This window comes from Diachasmimorpha longicaudata, chromosome 4, assembly GCF_034640455.1.
Source record: "Diachasmimorpha longicaudata isolate KC_UGA_2023 chromosome 4, iyDiaLong2, whole genome shotgun sequence".
Classification (NCBI taxonomy): Eukaryota; Metazoa; Arthropoda; class Insecta; order Hymenoptera; family Braconidae; genus Diachasmimorpha; species Diachasmimorpha longicaudata.
In genome coordinates, this window is record NC_087228.1 from 5364976 (window position 1) to 5387564 (window position 22589).

At 37.1% G+C, this 22589-nt stretch overlaps 1 protein-coding gene across 3 annotated transcripts in view; it reads left to right on the forward strand.

Annotated features, from left to right (window-relative positions):
- LOC135161107 (POU domain, class 2, transcription factor 1-like) overlaps positions 1-22589 on the forward strand; it is a 123906-nt gene that overhangs the window by 52542 nt on the left and 48775 nt on the right. For all 3 annotated transcript variants that reach the window (XM_064118399.1, XM_064118398.1, XM_064118400.1), the window contains exon 3: positions 7216-7422. In XM_064118399.1, the coding sequence (XP_063974469.1) occupies positions 7216-7422 (207 nt within the window). The remainder of the gene's footprint in view (positions 1-7215; positions 7423-22589) is intronic.

A 22589-nucleotide genomic window follows, 5' to 3' on the forward strand; every position in this document is an offset into this window, starting at 1 on the left:
GATAACCCAGATTCATCGATAACAATCGAACATTTGATTGAGCTCATCGACGAGTCTCACTATTCTTCAATCGATTGTTTAAAAAATCCAATCTGTCGCCGTTAAAATTGAGAAAACATCGATTTTTTTTTACCTTTGTCAACAAATAATAATTCTACACCAATAAAAATCAACTTTATGTACAATAAAGTCAATAACTTTGACAGATCGTTAAAATTTACGGATTAGTACTGAAAATTCAACTGCGAAATTCGTAAATATCTCGCCATAATCCATGAATATACTATACAATACATATCCATGATATAATATAAAACATTACATGGTTTTTTTAAGGGATGCAAATATTCTATGATTCCCTACAACCCCTCTCCCCCATGAAAACTTTAAACTCATTTAAAAATGGCGGCACTCGACATGCAGATTGGCTGGACTTGACAGCACGTAGTGTGATACCCCTATCGGGGCGGGCCGCGACTGCGCGTCCCAACCCTTCATCCCTGTAAACCCCTTAACACTAAAAAATACTTTAATATTCACGTGTTATTGGCTCCCGCTTGCTTTCCAGGTACGTCGTGTATTACCGTAATGGTGGATCTCAGATTATATCGAAAACAAGTCGATTATTGTCGGGAAAAAATAAAAATTCGTGAGTGTATTTATTTATTATTATTGATGAGTTTGACTAATAAAGAGAGGAGTGAAATAAGATGAGAGTTAAGAGGAAAAGTCATGAAATTTCTGATATTACGGAATATTCAATGCAATTCGTCACTGAATTTTTCAATTTCCTTCGGACAGTTCAATGTCCCTCAAAATCTTCCATAAAAACATAGTCACTATAAATATATTTATTATTCTCCTATTATCTAACAAAAGCTTCAGAATTATCAGATGAAGTTCAATAAATTTACACCAATAAAAGAATTCAAATTGATGGATTGAAGAAAAAATTACGCGGACAAGAAGTGAGGAATTTCCTTGAAGATCTTGTCGACTTCGTGTACACAGGAGATCTTGAAAGAAATATCTTATTAATATTAAAGCTGGAGAGGTATTCCAGATATTCCAGAATTCCACCCTGAGACCGAGTGGATTCACTTTACCGGAAGTTGTTTTATTTTTTTTACAGCAACAGCCAATGGAAAAATGACAAACAATTTATGACACATGACATCATCGGATGCAAATCATCTCCTGAATTTCCACAACTTTAATTATCCTCGTGAACTAATTAATTTCAAATTAATAACCTCCATTGATATTCGCGTAAATTTTTCAATTTTTTACTCGAAAAATTACTCAGAAATTTGTGGCAAATTTCACTTTATAAAAATTACTTTAAAAATAAAAAGTAATTGTAGAAAAAAATGCTTGTGAAATCCCACGAATATTCCTTGAAATGATAATGCGATAAAAATATTTAACAATCGACCGGAAATTTAAGGCAAAATTTGTCAAGAGAACCCGAAGAAAAATAAAAAGATCAAAAAAAATATCAGAGATTACAATTGAAATGGAATTGAAATTAAAAAATTCTGCGATAGTAATCTCTCGATATCAAAACGAAGAATTGGATTAAAGGTCGTTAACTTTCCATAAATATTCACACGTAATCAACATGCAAAGTGATGATGCAGATAATTAATGATAAAATAACGACAATTTAGATCGCGATAAGTAAAGGGGATATCGCTCTATCGATAAATTCGTTTAAAGATTTCAGAATCGCCGACATCCGCTTCATCCTTATCCAACCCCGGTCATATTGCCATTGGGTAAATACCTATCAATCAAACTTATTAGCCTGTCATAAATTGACGGCGGCACGATCCAACCATTAGCATTTCCTCAGTTGCCACGATCGTCATTACATCGATTCAATTGAATATTCATTCATTTTATATTGGGCAGACCCAACAGCACATGCCAAATTACAAGGTCAAATCGCTCTGAAAGTTTTTACTGCAGTGAATTTTCATAAAATTGAGAGGACAATAAGGAGATGATTCACATGAATATTTTTTACTTTAAGTAGTTCATCGATAACAAAATGTTCATTCATATTTTAGTATTGAAGAACTAGTGAGGGTATACTAAATTTATTTTTTATAAATAATAATAAAAAAATATATTTAATGGCAACTTCAGAATCATTTCGTTATGGTGATTTTGAATAGACATAAGAAAAGATAGTAAAAGGTCAAATTTTTGAAGAGTGAAAGCGTTTTTGTTTGTTCACTCATTGTTGATTCACCTTGCCTTTGGCATCTCCGAAATAACTCTGCTCCGTCAATTACTAACTATTCTATTACTAACTATCACTAACTATTTCCCCAAATTCACTGATCTATCAAACAAACTAAAGAGTAACGATATTATTATGGAATGGAGAGCTTCAAAACAATATCAGGGGCGTACGACGTAATGAGGGATTAGGATCCCTCTGGTCATCAGGGACTGAAAGACAGTCCAGCCATGTTGCGGTCGTTTTTAAAACATTGAGTCCACATATTGCAGATAAACATTTCCAAACAATGTAATCCATTTAGAATAACCAATAGACCCGTGGGAAAATAATTTTTTTTTCCTCAATATTGATATTCAAAAGCAAATATACTGCGATTGACCAAAAAATATACTCGAATTCAAAATAAAATATGCTCGGGAAAAGTGGCTAATTAATCCGCAATTGTGTACCAACTCATAATACTCAAATTAATGTGACGCCTTCATAAAATTCCTCAAAAATTCGGAAAAATGAGTCCTGTGTTTATCCGATGCACAACGATAGACTCCTGAGTTTAAAAGGTGTTGCAACGAAGCGGTAAAAAAATCGAGGGGTCAGAGTGGTTCTCCCGACTTCTCCTCTCCATCCTAAACACGATTCAATTTGGTCGTGTCTACCCTTGGGTCCACCTTCAAAGGAGAATCAGTATTGGCGAGCACCCTCTCGTCTTGCCGAGGCCTATGGGTGCTCCACTATTAATCTTATATCGAACGTTTTATCCAGCCACTCCAACTTACCCCTTGGACTCGATCACCCCCGCTAGCTGCGCCACTGTACTTCTTGGTCAAGAAAGAATTTCCAATTTCCCAAGTCCAGACCCCGGAGATTAAACAAATTTCAAACGTTTTTTCTTCCACATGAAATAATGAATTAAAGGGGAACCAGGGGAAATTTGAAAGTTCTCAGAGAAGGAAAATAAATATTGGGTGAATTCCGATATATGAGGGGATTCTGACAGAAATAGACAAAATTTCCAGTCAATTCAATTTACCCCACCCTCGCTCCCTAAAGTTTACTGCAATTAAATTTTTTTCTTAACTGCCCCCTAACGCTGAATGGCTGACTCCGAGTGGTTGGGTCAAAAAATAATAAAATGATAAATAAATAACAAGAAAATAAATAATAAATAGTCATAAAATCATGGCTTCATTTTACTAAATTTTTCTCTCAGTCCAATTTTTTCATCCCCCTATTCATCGAACGTCATCCCCCAGTCATTTCCATCAACCGAAATTTTTTTAAGTTCATTTTGGTTCCCCTTAATCGCGATAGGGCGAAAGAATCGGATTTTTCTTCAACATTTTCCACCGGGGTATTTTGAATTGCTAAGAATTGTTTGACTGTCCAGTTGTTACCCTGGAATAAGTAATGTAGAGGACCATTATGGTGAAAACGAGGGGTGGAATGGTGGGTCAAGCAATTCCCGTGGGGGCCGTTAGACTGAAATACTCCTGAATGCAAGGTGGCTGGAGTCGTCCACTGCTCGACGTCGTCCAACCTCTTCATCAAGTTCCAAACCCCTCCACCCTCTCGCCCCCTGAATGGAAAGTTGAGGTGGAGAAAGGGGAACCTGGTGTGTAGGTAAATCGTTGTTATCTGGACAGTGATAAACCCGGGTGAATAGAGTCGCTGGGTGGGATGGAGTTGGAAATAGTGGGAATGCAAACCGAGGGTTTCTGTCGGTTAGGGTGATTTGGAATGGGAGAGAAAAGGGAATTGGAGGGATGAAGAACGGCAATGGATTCATTGTATGGGCTGGTCTTAGTCCGATGGAGAGGAGAGAGAATGAAAAATTATTGGAGTTGATGGTGTTTTTTTTTGAGAGAATAATTTTTTTATTGTTAGAGAAGAAGATGAGAAAATGAGTTATTACTCAGTGAATTACCATGACATTGTTCGGGTTTTTCGGGAATTTCAATGATTGTTGTTGTTTATGGGGGTCAATCAGATGTGAAATGAGAATTGTTTATCATTTGTTTATTCGTTCATTAGCTGACAGTAAAAAATAATAGAAAATTGGTCTATATTAATATTTCATTCAAATGAGGAAGGTAATTTTGTAACTGATTTACTGTTATTTTATTGAGAAAATTAATCTAAAATTGAAGGAGTGATGTAAATGATGTTTGGAATTTGCAAACAATTCCCATTTCCTCAGGAAATTTATTATTTAATCGACATCATCCTTAAAAGCCCAGAATAATAAAACTTTTCATCGTTCCAACTCTTGAAAATATTCATATTTTTAATAATATAAAAATCAATATCCTTTTTCAAATATAATATATAAGAAATAAATTTCAATAAAGTGAACAAAAAGAGAATAATTCAAACGTGGAATTCAAAAATGACCAATTTTATTTAATGTCTTCAATTTTCTGAATATTTTTCGTACAAAAATAATGTAATTTCCTCTGAGCACGATTTTTACCGCACAATTGTCGGGGGTTGACTGAATAAAACGTGAATACCGGTGGAGGGAGTATATGTAGGAGGGGATATCGGGGCATGCAAACACCACGAGATTAAAGGAACCGCTGGCCCGTGTTGTATCCGTGCGGTGCATGTTAGGGAGCCCCATTGCCCGCGGGCTTTTGTCGGACCCCACATCTCCCTCTCTCTTCACGAAAGGAAATTAAGAACTCCGATATTTTCCGCTGTGAAAAATAAAGGAAAGAGTCCTCATCGGGCTTTCAACCGAGGCCACGCGACTGTCGAATCAAATGTATCCGGTGCAGCATCACCGAGTGGAAATTCACTTCAGGTTCAGATCAAACTGACCCTGGCGATCGATCAAAAAGTGATGAAATAATTAGATCAGGTTCTGATCAATTGTATAACGGCGTTTGTCGTGAGGATTCGATCATATCAAATTGATCTGAAATCGATGAAATCATTTGATCCAGTTCGGATGATGCTCCTTAGGCCCAAATCTACTCAGGACTGTACGTATCCACTTCTGATATGAATAACTGATCTATGCATTAGTCCCATGTTAGATTACAATCAAATCAGAGTCAGACGATCTGCGGACATTTTGCAGCGTTAATTCCCCACTTGAAATGCTGCAAACAAATATTATGGAATGCACATAAAATCCATAATGCATATTATGGATTTATATGGAACATTTTTTGGATTTTAAACATTTACAGACAACAATTTTATTATAATAAGTCAACTCCTTATTTTTAAATACATTTTTTATGAATATAAACTTGAACAGGAAAAATTAAAAATTAATTAAGTTGAATAAAAACTGTGTTACGATGTCATATAACTCGTTACCGTGACAATTCCGAAATATATCCTTTGACAAGTGTAGTCACATGAATATGATCAGATGCAGGTCATAGTACTTTCAGAATATTCAACTTCTCAGTAAATCCAGGAGAGGACAATCAAATTTGCATCAGAATGATTTCAGGCCTGACCTCAGACTGAGATCATCACCATTCCATCAGCTTCTGATCAACATCTCCTCACTGTCGATGCCCTAATTACCCATCAAATTAACCGAATGAAAACCTGATAAATTTCTGACTCAGACCGACCTGATCATATCAAACCTGACTACGGCCCGATCAATTTCTGATCCCGACTCACCGCACCTGACCCGAATTTCCACTCGCGTAACTCTCCCATATCCAACCGATCAGTCAATTCCCATCATCAACTTGAAAATTCCATTGACATTTATATAATAGAGATGACTACGGAGAGAAACACGAGAGGGCATTGACCATTTCTCCAATGATATTGATTAGCCGACGCCCTTAGTTAGCGCCACAATTTTCTTTCCTCCTTTCCTTTCCGCCTGTGAACCGTACTCCCAATGCAGACGGACTCCACCCCCTCACCCCCATTATTTCTCCACCACTATTCTCTCCACCCATCCATTTACTCTCCCGCCAACCCAAGATTTCCACAAGTTCCTTCCACCCCGATGACTAATAATTAATCACCCACCAGTGAAAAATGAAAATTTGATTTTATTCAAAGCCCCGAAGAAAAAAAAAATAAGAGCAAGACAAAAGAAAAAACCACCGTGAAATTTTCGATTATTTTCTCTCCCGAAATTTCTTCAATATTCTTCGACGATAAATTATAACTGGAGAGTCATTCTTTCCATCGGTCTTTCTCCCCATGTAATTAGACACTGCAGTCCCTGGAACAATATTCACAAGGGGGTTGGGGGTTGGGGTCATTGTTCTCGGAAAAATTAAGGGAAACGAGGGAAAGAGCCCCGGAAAAATGCTGCCTGGAACATTCGACGAGAAACTGAGGGGATGTCTCACTGTTCTGATGCGAGGGTGGGGTCGTTTTGCTAATTACACATGACGGTAACTTCGAGGGGGAGAGAAGCCATTTCGTTTTCGTTTCTCAGTGCTACTCATTCGTCTACACACATATTCACTCAGTTCTGTAACATAAGGTCCACACAGAGTGGATCAGCCACCCCTGGGGTTATTACATTACGTCTTTCGCATTTCGGTTATAAGTTATCTCGACGGTTTCCAGGGCACTTCGCTCATTTACGGGAATACGTCAATATTATTCTACTTCGGTCATTTATTTTGGAGGGAATATTGGATTTTTACTTGGGACTGGGGTGGGGAGGGGAGGGGTGCAGGGATTGTTCGGAGATGTTGGCAGAGAGCTGCCTGAATCATGAACATGAAAAGGGGTTTCGTGAATCCCAATAATATTGAATGAGCTGCACTGTCGGAAATTTTCATAACGAATTTCGAAAATTTTTGTCGCAGTCGGACTGAAATTTCGAGACATTTTGCCGCTGAAAGTTCAGAATTTGATCAGTGGCACTGCACCAAAAATTGATAATCAAAAGTCACTGGAATTCCATTATCGTTTCCAACAGCCAATAATTATGATCCTATTTAATTTCACTTACCATTTCTTTCCAGGAAAAGTGTGGAGAGGAGACGGTGAGGTCGCGTGGCGGACTGAGCAATCATTCAAGAGAACGTCACCGCACAATGTCTGTCCTACTACGGGTGCGTCAGGTGGTAACTCAGCGACACATCCGCACCTGTCACCGCCCTCTGCTGCGCCGATTACCCTGCCCGATCACCGGAGTGCTGGCATCCAAGGGAAACACAGCATTTCTCCAGGTAAAATAGATTAATCCATGAAATTTTGACAGCTTTTGTTGTATGGAAAATTGGAAGTCCAAAGATCCGGAAAATGTTGGATAATCGAAGAGCAGATGAATGACGGAGAAAGTCCGTCATTATAGGAACGATGAGTTGAGATAATGAGTACAACAGCTCCTACTCTGGGAGAGAAACAAACAAGTTGTCGAGGAATTATTGCTTAGATCAACAAAATCAGTAGTAGAAGATCATCAAGAAATAAATTCAGTAGTAATGAGTGGTAAACCGAGATTAGTTGATTTATCTCTCAGTCCAGTTTTTGAGCAATACCTCTGAATCTAAGAGAGATAGCGGAATTCTTGTGAGAACATTTATTGTAGCTCTGAATTTGCTCCATAAAAATGGTTTCGATAAAAATTTTTCTATCTGTTTTAGATTTGGAGATATTCCTTAAAATCTGGTCAATAGTCAGAGGTGACTTATCTGGTTTTACCACTTTGTTATTGAATTGCATGAGGGGTTTTGAAATGTAATTACAATTGTGAAATATTTATTTATAATTGAATACTGAATCAGATAGTAGATCCGAATGCTGCTGCCCCGTTTTCGCTCCATTAAATTCGGGAATAATTCCCCTAAACCACTTTTCCGCGTTTTCTTTACATCATCGAATTGTTACCTCCCCCCTGTCTCCCCTTAAAAGCTCATAAACCCAATAAAATTAGGCGCCTAAAGAATCGCGTCCATCGAAAAATTCCTCGACGAATTCCCCTACGATAAATCCGTCAACCCCCGAGATTTTTCAACCTCGACGTAGGAAACCACCGCGTGAGTGGCACTCTAGGGGTCGTCAGCATAAGACGTTTTTTTTTTCAAGTGGAGGCTCTTTAAATAATGCAATAACCCTGATGTCATTTGCCGGACAATAGTCTCCCCCATTTCACCCAAAATGGACAGCCGTGAAACTCTCCCATGCGACCCAAGATGCGTTTACTTTTTTTTTTCTCTCCTCAGTTCACGTACTCCCACGCTCCCACTTCTATTTGTACTGGTGAATATATGCACAACTACTCGGGGACTGTATCGATCCCCAGGCCACACCGGAAACAGAGGTTAGCGATCCAAAAAGGCGGAAGAACGAGTCGATGGTACAGGAGAGCTGGGAATAGGGAGAATAACCGAGAGAAAGTTCCTTTTCGTTTGCTTAAATAAACATTGACTGGACAATGGACGGGTGGTCCTGGAGGGAGTGTGTGGGTAACGTTGATGTAACCATGGGTTCATATGAGAGAAGGGAATGAAAGCTTTGGTAGAAAAAAAAAGAGATAGAGAGAGAGAAAAGTGAGCACTATGCGAGGATGTTTAATGCATCTTTCAACATTTCCATGTCAAACATTGCTTTGACTCCTGGGGAATTTAAAACCAAGACTGTAAGTGGTTCCATCTTCTTGAACGATTCATGTGGATTGATGGGTAGATTCGTCATATTTATTCCGGTCTCCCTGGGATTAAATAGGATCGAATAAATTTTTTTAGTGGAAGATCAGTTGACTGGGAGGCCCTCGAGTTTCTGTCAACTCATAGGGTTCACACTGGCAGTTTGACCGTTGAATTACTGACTCATTTGGATTATTCACTGAGAACAATCCAAATCAGCTATCGACTAAGAAGATCAAACAAGATTTCGAGATCAAAAACTCCTCCACATCCAGAACGTTGATCACAAAATCCCTCATAATTTAATTCTTTAAAGCTCCAATTGTAATTAATTATTTAATGTTCAACTTCGTCAAATTCATTGAAAATTATCATTAATTATCCACGATTGAAGTTAAAAGAAGTTTGAATCGGATTTAATTCCCTTTTTTCATCCCCCTTTCATTCCCACCCCTGGGGTTAACTAATCAGAAACTGCAACAGTCCTCAAAAAAGTCCTTATTCATTCAAAAGCTCGTTTTTATTACTGAATAACAGCCCCTGAATCCCTCAACAAAATGTCTGAGAATTTCCTGGGCTCTGACTTATTTACCTGATAGCAGATCCCCCATCCCTGACCATGTGTTTATTCGGTATATCAATAAGGGACGAAGCCAACGAATAGAGCAATCCTCCAGAGACTCCATCCTCAAGTCGTGCGAATACCATTCCTGTATGGGTTTTTCACTGTGTCCTCTCCCCCCCCCTGCACAAGCCGATAACATGTGCGTCACCCTCGAACTCTTCAAGATTTTTGTCCCTTCTTTGAAGCATACGAAAGGGTCACTTGAAATATGAAGAGAGAATATTATCCAATGTCCTTCACTGCTCCACGTGGTCATTCTCCACCCCTTTGTAATCCCGGAGATCATTGGTCCAGAAATTTTATTGGTGAAAGGCAAAAAAAAAAAATCCTTAAAAAATGAGTTATGTACTTTGAACGATAAAAAAAGCCCGGAGTTACCCTGATTTTCATTGACAGACAACGTGTCGATGGGCTCCCTATCAACTCCAGCACAATGTCCAGCAAGAGGGGATGTAGTACATGACACTTGGACGGTGTTCGTGAAGGGGTGACTTTTTTTTTTGAAATATTGACTACATCGATTTCAACTATTATTACCGAGTGTAAAACACGACGACATTTGGCACTAAATCGATCAGGGGAATACCGGTATGCGCCGGGTGTTGAGAAAAATAAATATGTATCCACCCTTGAATTTTTTTCCCTACCCTTTTCGCCCGATATGGTAGCCGGACTGTAGCAGGACACCACAGGACAGGGGGAAATTGTCTGGTTAACAGAATCTGAGGAAAAAATCCACCACAATTTTCATTGAATTCGTTATTGTCCTTCAAGAGCATCAGCAATGATACCATATTCGGTTAATTTGCTGCCTCAGGAACAATCCAAATGTGGGATCCAAATGATGAGAATAGGATATTTATTTAATTCGAATCTGAGTAAAAAATGCACTACAATTTTCATTGACCTCGTTATTGTCTTTCAAGAACACCAGCAATGACATCACACGGTTCATTTAATGCCTTGGGAACAAATTAAATGGAGGATCTCAATCATTAAGAATTGGATGTTTATTGAGAGAAGGTTGTGGACATATATATTTGATTGAATTAATATGATAGTTTACTGTTCATAAAAGTTATGCTCCATCTGCATTCAGAAGTCATCAAAACCGAACTTCAACTCAAAAATGACGGGCTCTTGATTCTCTCATCTCAAGGACACTCATTCCCTAATTTTATTTTGAAAATCATTTTCTCACTTACACTTACTATCAAACTATACAATCTTTGTCTTAGAAAAGAGGCTTCAAAAAGAGTCCACCCTCAGGTCACCCTCAGTTATTTAAATACCCAAAATCTTGATCCCAATCGTAATAAACCTACCACATGACGCGAACCATTTCCTTTCATACTACAATCGCTTGGGCTAAACTGAGAAGAAAAATTATTTTTCCCTAATATTGATTTACTTCAGAGAAGTATTTATTATAAGAAGTATAAATTATAGTTCTTGGATTGAGTCATTCAATGTCAATGAAATCCGTTGATGATTTTTCATTTTTCTGAATTCCTCAGTTTCTGGAGGGAAGAATTCCGAGGAATTTTTTAATGGTCATAATTATTGAAGTTGTTCAGTCAAGGTTATTGCTAACATCATTATGGTCTAGCAGAATCTAATTAACATAATTCAAACCTAATGAGTAAAACTATTGTATGACTTTCATGGTGAACTAAAATATGGAAAAACTTAGAACTTCTCCGAAATAAATCAATATTTGGCAGAAACAATTTCTTTCTCAGTGTACGGACTCACATTTTAAAAACAGAAAAACTTAATGTCTCTTCCATTACGTCCAGCTGAAACTCGTAAATTAAACTGGCGACATATCGTCCTCAATGAGGAATAAAATGAAAGACAATGAGCTGATTGTCCAAATCGTTCATTCCTCGGAAATATCTCGCGTCCCAATCTCTTACAGTTTTAAAATTGAATTGTGATTTATTTGGAATATGTTTACTGGCACTTGTGCCACTGCCAATAGTTCGCCGAGAATGAAAAATAATTCAAATTAAACGAGTGAACATCTCCCTGGTTATTTATCAAAAGCCCAACTGATGATTCACAGCAAATAAATCACCACGAATTAATCGATATTACCGTGAGTTTGCCGGTGGGAATCGCTCGTGCGCCAACGAGTTATTTTTGAGATCATAATTTCAGATAGGGCGAATGGTGCGGGATATACACTGAAACCAACCACCGGTCGGCTTTTGCTCAGCCTGGAAATGCCGGTCGTGTAGGCAAATTGAGGTGAGATTGGAGGTCAGGTTTCTGCCAACCGTTGAAGCAGCCAGACTATTCAGTATTTAGCGGGTGGGATAAAAGCAGTCAGTCTGATGAATATGATTTATCATCTTCCGTTAAACAAGTGATTCATTCAATTTTATTAATTTAGAATTTCAGTACTGCGAGAGAAATTCCTTAGGAATTTGACAGAAATTCCACAGAGAAATGAATAGTTCTACTCGGAAAGAATTATTTGGTATAAATTACCCCCCCTTTCTCACCTCATTTTTACCCCCAAACTCATCACCAATTGCTATAAGATGGCCACACTTTATTTTAGGTTAGAGAAATTTTATCTCGATAAAGAAGAAAATTACTGTGACGGTACAATAAAATTATTTTGGCGGTGAAAATTATTCTCACTAAACATTCAAATGTTTTTTTTTTTGCAACCACCTTCTCATTGGCGAAGAAAATAATTTTGAGAAAATACTTTTAGTCTGAGACGTTGATATTCCTTCCTGATCACTGGACTCATCCTTGAGCATAAAATGATGGAGTTCTCTCCGATAAAATTATTGTTATACAATAGACAATATTTTTCTCTGCAAACGGTTCGAATTCTTCTAGGAATATTCAAGTTTTTTATTCTAAACATATTAAATTTCCTTCCACAGTGCTGGTTAATTGCTTAGTAAATCTGTTCCACTCCGTCATAGTGAAGTACTATTCACTCTTCTCCCGACATCACATGCCCCCCAAAACTTTCCAACTTCATCAGAATGTCAGACACCAATTAGGATAATTCGTCAACTATAATCGTTCGCCATCACTCGAATTAACTTGAAACCAACTTAACTCAAACTATTTCATCAATAATTTTTGTTTTCAATAGTTTAAAGTGATGTAGCCCATATAAAGGGTCATTTCCACTATCATTAACGTTACACTATTTTACATTTTACCCTTATGGCATAATGCCACTTAGATTCGTACACAGAAACAAATTTTTGTGCAAAATTAGATGCCCAGAGGGGAAAACAAGGGACGAAGGTGAGTTTTATCGCAAAAATTAGTCTCCCGTCTACTTTTTCCAACAAAACTTGACCTCAAACGTGATTACTTGTCATTTTGTCCCACGTTTCAACCCCTAGAAGTCTAATTTGTATCCAAAATTCCTTTCCGTGTAATTTACAGGCTTTCAAATATTTACAACAAATTTGGGATATTTTTTATCAGTTGCATTAGAACATTTTTCGTTGTAACTGGTTCCGTACAGTTCGATCATCAATAATTCGATCCTTTAAACTGAAAAAATTACTATTTACACTTGTGCCCTTGGAATTCAGCAGAGAGTGGGGAAACCACCCGGTAGATTCGCGCGAGCGTTCGCGTAATATCATGGATCACTGGTGGTACCGGCTAACGTGATTATTATAAAGTCAATACGTTGCTAACTCATCAGCGGACTCCGCCCTCTAACAGCCCGGTAATATGCACCGGGCAAGAAGTCAGTTATAGCGTTTGCGCGAGAGACCTCTTCTGATACGTAACGTTACCTACACTCGTGATCCTGAGCCAGTATCACGTGTAAACCACTCAGTTGTGCCTGAATACATACTTTGTGGGTAAAAGTGTGTACGGCGTTGCGAGGAGATAGGGTAATACGGAAAAATTGAAGATAAAAAGGAAGATTCCAAGTATCTGTTTTGACCCTTACACCCCCCCGAACCCCCACCCCCTAGACAGGCCGCTGTAACGCCTTATTAACGTCACGAGGGAGATCAACGAGGGGATTTTTTTACGTCTGACCATGAGTCAAGGCTGTTATGATGTGTATTAGGGGTATTCAGGATGAGGTGGACTATTAGAATAGTGGAATATGCAGAAATAGTTTACGTGCGATGTACGGAAAGTGCACAGGTACTCGATATTTGAATTGAGTTCAACCGGTTGGAAGATTAAATCAATTGATTTTTGGAACGAATGTGTAAATGTACAGTTTTGTCCAGTGGTTTGCCCTGAAAGTTTTGGAAAGTGAATGAAAATGGAAAATGGCGAGAAACAATAGTTCTGGATGAGGAAGAAAAATAGTTGAAGGAAGACTGAGGCTTTTGAGGCGGATTTTTTCACGTCACTGTCTCTGTTAAAGTTCAGAGGATCAATTTAATTATCAATTTTCCCTTCAACAATTTCTTTCGTAATACAGAACTTGGTTGGAAATATCTTTTATTTCTATTTATTTTTCAAAAATTTTCAAGGGCAAACCATTACACAAAACTTTTTCTTGGCAAATTATTTTCAAAGTAAAAAAAAAGATTTTATATTTCATGGACTTTGTTTTTTAAAATTGAATTGAGAATTGAAAAATATTGATGAAGCCACCCCTTGGTTGATTACATAACCGACTTTATATCTACCATTAGAACATTGGATTTGAAATTAAAAGGAAAAAAGTCGGAATTTTCTAATGCCAGAGTTACATCAAAATTTTTCGAATATTTCTCATTATATTCTATATAATATATATATTAATTATATTATATATATTCATTACATATATTAATTATATTATACACTTGGAATAATTCACATTAAACAATTATTTTATCAAATTCCACAGCCGCTTAAGTCCACCTCCTTCCCAGACCCTCCAAATTCCAAAAAAAAAATTTCGCCCGCAAAAACGCCAAAATGACCCCTAAATTTCCGCATATTTCCCTAGTCTCTAAAAATGAAAGGTATTGATGAAGATATTGAAGAATCGCTCGTTCACTTTTCTCCCGATTCGTCGGTGATGGTGCGCGTGCGTTCGTCCTTTTTTTTTCCATCCACTGGGTCGGAGGTTAAGCGGCGTGATTGAGTCTTGCTTACGAGGAGCTGCCCCACCAGTTCACTCACAGTGTATACATACACAACAGACGTTTGGGGGCGAGGGAGAGAAGGAAACCATAATGCAATTCGAGGTATAATACTTGACTTTAAATTGAAAAGATTGCCCCGAGGGGGCCAAGACGAAGGGGGAGGAATCTCCCTGGTGAATCTGCTGGGAGGCACCATGACGTCTTTCAAATTGAGACACACACTTAGGAAACGGGAGAGATTATTTTTCAACGATGTAACAGTGTCAAATACCTGATTGCAGGAGTGAGCTCATGATGCGCATTTAATTGGTTGGTGGGAGAGGTAGGGCGGTGTTAAAGGATACATGACACGGTAGTTGTTGGAAGCTGGCAATGAATGTCCGGGGGATTTTATGGTACTATAAAGACGATCGCATGCATCCATTACTAGTTGAGAAAAGAGGTGAAGTTATGGAGGATATTATTCACTGGTGGAGAATAACAGTCAGGTTCTTTCGAAGTTGAAAAATTTATTCAATATTTTTGGTTGAGAATTAATGCTGTGGTGGGGGAGCCGTGAGTTAGGGTCAGAAATGGGTCCGACTGTGGTTGGATTTTAGATCAGGTCGGTTCTTGGCAGAAATTGGTCAGATTTTGATGCTGTGAATTTGATCGGAAATGATGGGAACAGCACTGAGGAGATCCTGATGAGAATTTGATGGAGTGGAGATGATCTCAGTCTGAGGTCAGGTAGCCTGAAATCATGCTGATCCAAATTTGGTTGGGCTCCCCTGTCTTCACTCAGAGATCAGATATTCTGAAAGTACTATGATCTAAATCTGATCATACTCACATGACTACACTTTTCAAAGGATATATTTTACACAGTTTTTATTCATTTTAATTAATTTTTCATTCTTTCTGATCAAATTGAAATTCATGGGAAATGTAGTTAGAACTTACGATAAAATTGTTCTATGAAAATCTTTAAAATACAAAAAATGTTCTATATACATTTGCGTGTTGATAATATTTGTTTGCATTACATTGATCTGAACTTGAACTGAATTTTCACTGGGGAGAGTCACGAAAACTGAAGATATATTTTTTATGTATGTCCGTTTGTCGAGAGATTTCGTCGGAAATATTTCATAACACTTCACAGAAATAAATTATATAGACATAAAATATTATTCATACTCAGAAATCATCATGTGGCAGTTATTGCTCAATGTACATCAACTTGGAAGACAAATGGTTTTTATTTGGATAAAACAAGAATCTATATTCAATTTTTTTCAGTTCCAAGAAAGTTGTTGTAAGAACAACATAAACTGCTTAATATAAACCATAAAAGTCGTTCTCCAATAGAATCAAAATATCAAATAATTGTCCATAACAATTTAGCTCTTGTGTACCATTTAAATAAATTTAGTTATTCAATTCAAACTAAAATAACTGTCACATGACTTCTATTGAATATAATCCTAATGTAATTTATTTTATATTTTCTAAAATTCTCTAGAATATGTTAAATTTCACAAAATTAATTTCATTCCTTTTATTTTCGAATGAAATACGATTTTTTTTCTCATTATTTTTTAAATCGAAATGAAATTTTTCAATTTATTATTTCCATCGTAATTATCCACTTTCACATTAATCCTCTGTTTCAAATGTAATTATAGATCAAATATTTTCATTATAGAGTAGTATCCCACCTCTGAAATATCAATCGATCTGATACAATTTTTCCCTTTCATCAAGATTTTCAGAGTGCCCTTCCGGGTTTCTCGGCAGTTCGAACATTATTAATTATCTCTGCCGCTCTTCCTTTTTTTTATCTCCCTTTTCTGAACGAGTTGGCGACGCCGAAAGGACTTTATAGGTGGGTGGAGACCTGAATATATTGGGAAAGAGAAGGAAGATGATAAATCAGATAGTTGGTGAGCAGCTGGTGCTCGGGAAAATTGCCCTCCATTGTCCACAAAGAGTAGTCATGTTATTTTGGAAAATCATCTTTCTACCTTTTGCCTGCTAATTTCGAGGGCCCTCTGTTCCTTCAAATTACTGGGTGAGGGTTCAACGGGGGCATCTGGAATGTGGTTATTCGTTGTTTGTGGCCCCAACGAATATTCATCCTTCAACGCTGATTCGCAATTTTTATTCTCTTTTTTTCCATTCTCCTTCTGCTTCCTGGTATTCCTGGAAAAGGAATCCTATTGTTATGCTGATTTAACCAGAAAATGAATACATCAGGTGCATTAGCAATGCAAATAAGACTCAAATATAAATATCGTGACTTTCCGAATTTCCGGAAAACATTGAAATTGTAAATAGTGAAATGTAAATGTGTTAGTGGGAACTGTTACGTCCTAATATAAATCTTGGTGATGGTCTCTGCTCCGGGTCAACACAAAAATATGGTGTTTACTCCAGGGACCGAGATCCATTCAGGTGCGAATGGACGATGGACTGAAAATTGGGTCAAATTTTACTGAGAATCGACGAATGTGGATGAAGCCCAGATTTTCAAGGTTGAATCAAGCTTAAATGAACTTGGAAAATTCACTAGGTGTCCAGGCTGAAACTTAGAGTCTCGAATTTTCCGATAATTTCCCAATAATTACTTATCATTGATAACTCCTTGAAGTACTTCAGTGGAATATAATTGGCCCCATTGAGGTACGCTATTTATGACCCTAATAATTGTATGAGCTGAATGGAAAATTAACGTCTGAGCTTGAGTCAGTCTTGGAGTCGACAATAACATGAAGCTTCATCCTACCCTGGTCCCTCCAGCCTGGCAGAACAGGACTGTTTCAGGATTGGATTGAGATTCGAAGGAGCATATACTGATCAAGTTGGATCAATCTAGGATTCAACGATGGAATCGACATTGCTTCCACGCTGGGTCCTCCAGGCTCGATCTCCAATCCTGAATGTACGTTGTTTCCATCGTCAGGAGGAACATCTTTCACTTGAATTAATTATTTGTCACGAGTTCAAGTGGAAGTTAAATTATTAGTTAGATGCACTTCCTTTTAACATTCTAATGCAAGGGAGCTGCCAAGGGCATGATCAAATAGTCAGGTCTCGGACAAGGTTTTCTAAGAATTTTCTTATTGTTCTCTATTTTAAAGTCTGGTCAATATGTGGAGGAAATGAGGGCGAGAACAGGAAAAGAAAAATGTATCATCAGGATGCGCGAGTTTTTCGGGAAAAGCTTGAGATCTATGGACTTGAAATCGGGAATAGTAATTCGCCAGGAAAAAATTGGTTTCTTTTTCATTTGATCTAGACATGACGCAGCACGAACTTGGTTCGTGGCTGTGGATGCAATGAGAATCTTAGTGGTTACATTGTGTGGGGTCCTTTTGGATTCTATCGTGGGCCTCCTTCTGGCGTTAATACGTCCGCCCTCTGTACCGGGTGTTGGATCCTCCGAGGATTTGGAAAAACCGTTCGGTCCCAAAGGGCCAGGTATACCTGCGCCTCATTACGGTCATTTGTAACCCCAAATGTGCCGCCATTGATTCTTCGAAAGGAGGTTTTATTACCGGCGAAAAAAATGTGTATCAGTTCGAAAAAAAATCGATTTCAAATGAGCGAGAATTTCGCGAGTCTAGACTGACGGAAAAAATTATTCTTGTTAAGATATTCTTTTCTTGAGAAATGATATCCAGATGAAGGAGAAAACTCATTGAAACTTGAGGGCTTTCTAGAGGAAGCAAAAGAACAATTAATTTATTAAGTTGATATTCGAAGTTCCCATTCATTTTTTTTTTGCAAAAAATTTAAGTTTTTTTTAACATCCTATGTTCCCGCAATTTTTAATCCTTAATGAAGATTAAATAATCTGTTATTTCAATTACCTAAAAAATTACCTTAAAAAATTAATTATCTTGAATTTCCAATTTGAGTGAGTGATTATAGAAGAGATTTGATTTTCCATTAAATTAAAATTCGTAATGTCAGGAATGGAATCCGTAGCGAAGTAGAGAAACAAGATAAGTCCCTTTAGACTATCGATCAGTTTTTTATGAATATCTCAATATCTAAGAAAAATAACAAAATTTACATCATAAGCATTTTTGTAGATCGAATGGACTTCTATAAAAAATATTATCATAAAAATTTTCCTATCTCCATGACATGAGTTAACTCATCTCATTCGATCACTTCGCTTCTGAAATCCTCAATTATCATTTAAATTTTAGAAAATATTACAGACTACTGTGCCAGCCCGATAATTTTTCTGGTAATTCTCTCCCCGCGCACCGGGCCACTGCATTGGTCCGATTAAATAGGGTGAATTGGAGATGAAGGGTGGGGATGTGGAATACAAATAAGGGGGGAAGGATGAATTGTTGAAATAGGGAAAAACTCACGCAGCCGGCGATCTATTTTCGTCACAAGTTCATTCTCATTGATCTGAAATTTTCGAAAATATCGTATTCTCGGAGTCATCAGATATTTCAACGTCTTCCATGAAGATTCCTTATTCTTTATCTCCTTAAATCATTCGTGATATATATATATTTCTTCACTTCACACGCGTTGAACCGATGAAATTTCAAATGGAGGCGTTTGTTTTCTGTCTCTGTCTGGTGTTGAAATTTTTTGGCGTGTGTTTGTGCTTTGACTGCAATCCACCCACGCCAAGGGTCAGCCGGCTCTCCCTTTGGTCCATCTTCTTTCTCCCTATCGTCCATTATCCTCTACCTTCCTGCATTTGACCGTAGCATTGTCCCGGGAATGGACCATTGTCAAATTGAATCATCGACGGAGGGTGGAATATATTCAATGATGGCCGATGGTCAGTGGCCAGTATTGTTACATACAACACAAACTACCGCCCATGGGATGGGATTCGTTATTCGCGTCAAGCACTCGTGAAAATTTAGAGCAGTTTTTCAATGGCCCTGCGTGTGCCAGGGGTGAGTGATTGGCTTAATTGTCTAGTTTTATTGAGAACAATTTTTGAATACTTTCGGGGAGTCTATTTGTCGTTGACTTTTCAGTTTTTCGGGAGAGGGAAAAAAAAGAATTTTCAATTTGCAATTTTAATCTTCAGGGAAATGATTCTTCGAACTGTTATTGGGATTTTTCAAGTGGAGATTTGGGTCAGGCTCCGGTTAAAGTCAGGCCCCAAATTTTTGAAAGACACAGGGAAATTAGACGGATTAAATGATCCAAAAACATTTATCTTCAATTTGTGTACATCGATAACATCATCGATATCATCATTTGATAACATCGTTACTCTTTAGTTTGTTTGATGGATCAGAGAAATTGGTGGAATAGTTCGTAATAGTTAGAGATAGAATAGTTAGTAATAGATGAAGCAGAGTTATTTTGGAGATCCCAAAGGTAAAGTGAATCGATAATGAGTGAACATACAAAAAAAAACAAATCTACTGAATTTTTAAAATTACGGCACATGAAGCCATTACTAAAAATCCTCCACGGTAAACCCTTTTGGTGATTTTTTATTCGTAATTTTCAGTCTTTCATAAGAGGTTGAGTGCACGTATTGATGATAAACATTGCTGTATTACTTAATCTATACATAGTGGATAATAAAATACTGAGAAAATAATTTTCTTATCAATTTTATCATCAAAAATCCAATACCCCTGATTCAAGTATAATAATATCCTTCCTTGAAGTATTTTTCTTTCTTTCCACTGCAAATACTAAATTAATTACTTATCATCAACCTGAAAAAACAAGATGCATATTTTTATAAACCATTCAGATTATTTTCCGATTAAAAAAAATTGATTTCATATCTTGGTTCGATTGGAATAAAGAGGAACTGTAGAAAATGGTTTATAGTTTTTTTTTCAAATCTCTCAAAGAATATACGGATTAAATAGATGGATGTGGACATTTAACGCCATACGGCACGCGCGCGTATAAAGGGGAGAATGAAAATTGACCAGAAACTGAATTCTCAGGTAGAAAACATATTTTGTCGATATGGCCGAATGCTAGTATTGTACGGCGAACAATGAAAAAACGCAGGGGTCAAGCGGAGATTTGTAAAGAGTGCATGTGTGTGCGAACACTGGACAAGGGCGATTTATTGTCCTGTGTTGCTCTATGTGTAATGATATTGCTGGCGTCCTGAGCCAGAGGTCGTGACCGATGTGCAGGTCAATGGTAAATGATGCCAAAGGTCGAGTCACCAGATTCATCATAATGTACTTGACCAAATTATTATATTTTTCATTGTGCCCATTCATTCTTCATCCCCTGTAAAATTTAATATTTTTCCCTCGGAAATGATTCAGAATATAAATTTTCTCCAATTTCCAATCAAAAAGAAATTGACAAGTAATTTACAAGTTTTTGTTTATGTAATTTTATTGATTGGCACTTGAGAAATCTAACCTGGCTCAACTAACTTTGAAACGAAAGCGGTAACATTGACTGATGATACACTTTTATAGAATAATTATGATAATTTATACCGAAATTTTCTCTCCGTGCAGACGCCACGGTAATTTTGGTCTTAATTTCTTCAAAAAAATGATATTTTTTTCCTCTTTTGTGAAGTCAATTTTAGCACTTAAACAGCGAAGCGGATATGCGGGAATATTTTTTCCTCATCATGTTCTAATTTCGTGGAATACTGGCGTGATGCATTTGAAGGAGAATAACGACGAGTATAATCAATATTAATTGAGGTAATGACACGCTACATCAAGTGGTGAAGATGGAAAAAAAACAGAAGAAAATTTGGATAATCAAGCTCCAGTTGGGTGGGAACGTGTGTTGGCGCTCTCTTAACTCATTCACTCATCGTCAGACACACTGCGGGCACCAATAATTACGGCAATTGATTAATTAACCGAATTAGATAATCTGCGGATCGATCTGGGTGTAGAGTAATTGAGCACAACGTGGTGGTTCAGGATGGAGTAAATATTGTGAGATATAATGTGATAGACAATTTATAGTAATTGGGTAATCATTGATTCGAAATTTATTGGGGGCTGGCAATCGAATGATTGCGTGATGAAATTGACCGGGGGATAGGAACAATTAATTGATTAAATTTTTATTTTGATGGAGATATTGTTATATGGTATGAAATTAGGAGACTATTTTCATTGTGAGGAAGATATTGTATCGACGCCTTTAGACTATCGGAGTATTTTATAGTTTTCTAGAGACTTTAGTATAGATATAACTATTTTAGATCATGAATTATGATTTTTTTCGAATTAGCAATTGATAATCAATCACAAAGAATGTTTAAACTTTGAAAAAATCTGCATATTTGTAATATTTGCAGAAATTGATCAGACCGTAGTGTGGTTTCCTTGATCAGATCAGTTCTGATCATAAATTGATCAGTTTTGGATTCAGTAAATTTGATCAGAAATAATGGTAGTCGCACTGAGGAGATCCTGATCAGAATCTGATGGAGTGGAGATGATATCAGTCTGAGGTCAGACAGCCGGAGATCATCTCGATCCAAATTTGGTTGTGCTCCCCTGCCTCTACTCAAAAGTCAGACAGTACTATGATCTAAATCTGATTATACTCGCCTGACTACACTTTCCAAAGGATATATTTTGGAATTGTCATAGCAATGACTAGTATAGCACAATTTTTATTCAGTTTAATTAATTTATCATGGAAAATGTATTTAGAAATAAGGAGTTGACTTATTACGATAAAATTGTTCTATGAAAATGTTTAAAATATAAAAAATGTTCTTCATAAATATGTGCATTGATAATATTTGATAGCAGTAATGGAGGTGGGGAATCGATGCTGTTAAATGTCCGCAGTCAATCCCTTTTTCCTTTACTCTGATCATCTGACTCTGATTTGATTGGAATCTGGTGTGTGATTGATGTATAGATCAGTTGTTCAGATCAGAAGGGGATATGTACATTCTGAATAGATTTGCCACAACCTGTTCCAATAATTTCATTCATTTTTGATCCACCGTCACGTCTGATTTAATGTGACTTTGATCTGAACTTCTACAAAAATACACAAAGTCATACAAAATCGTGGAGAATCCACTT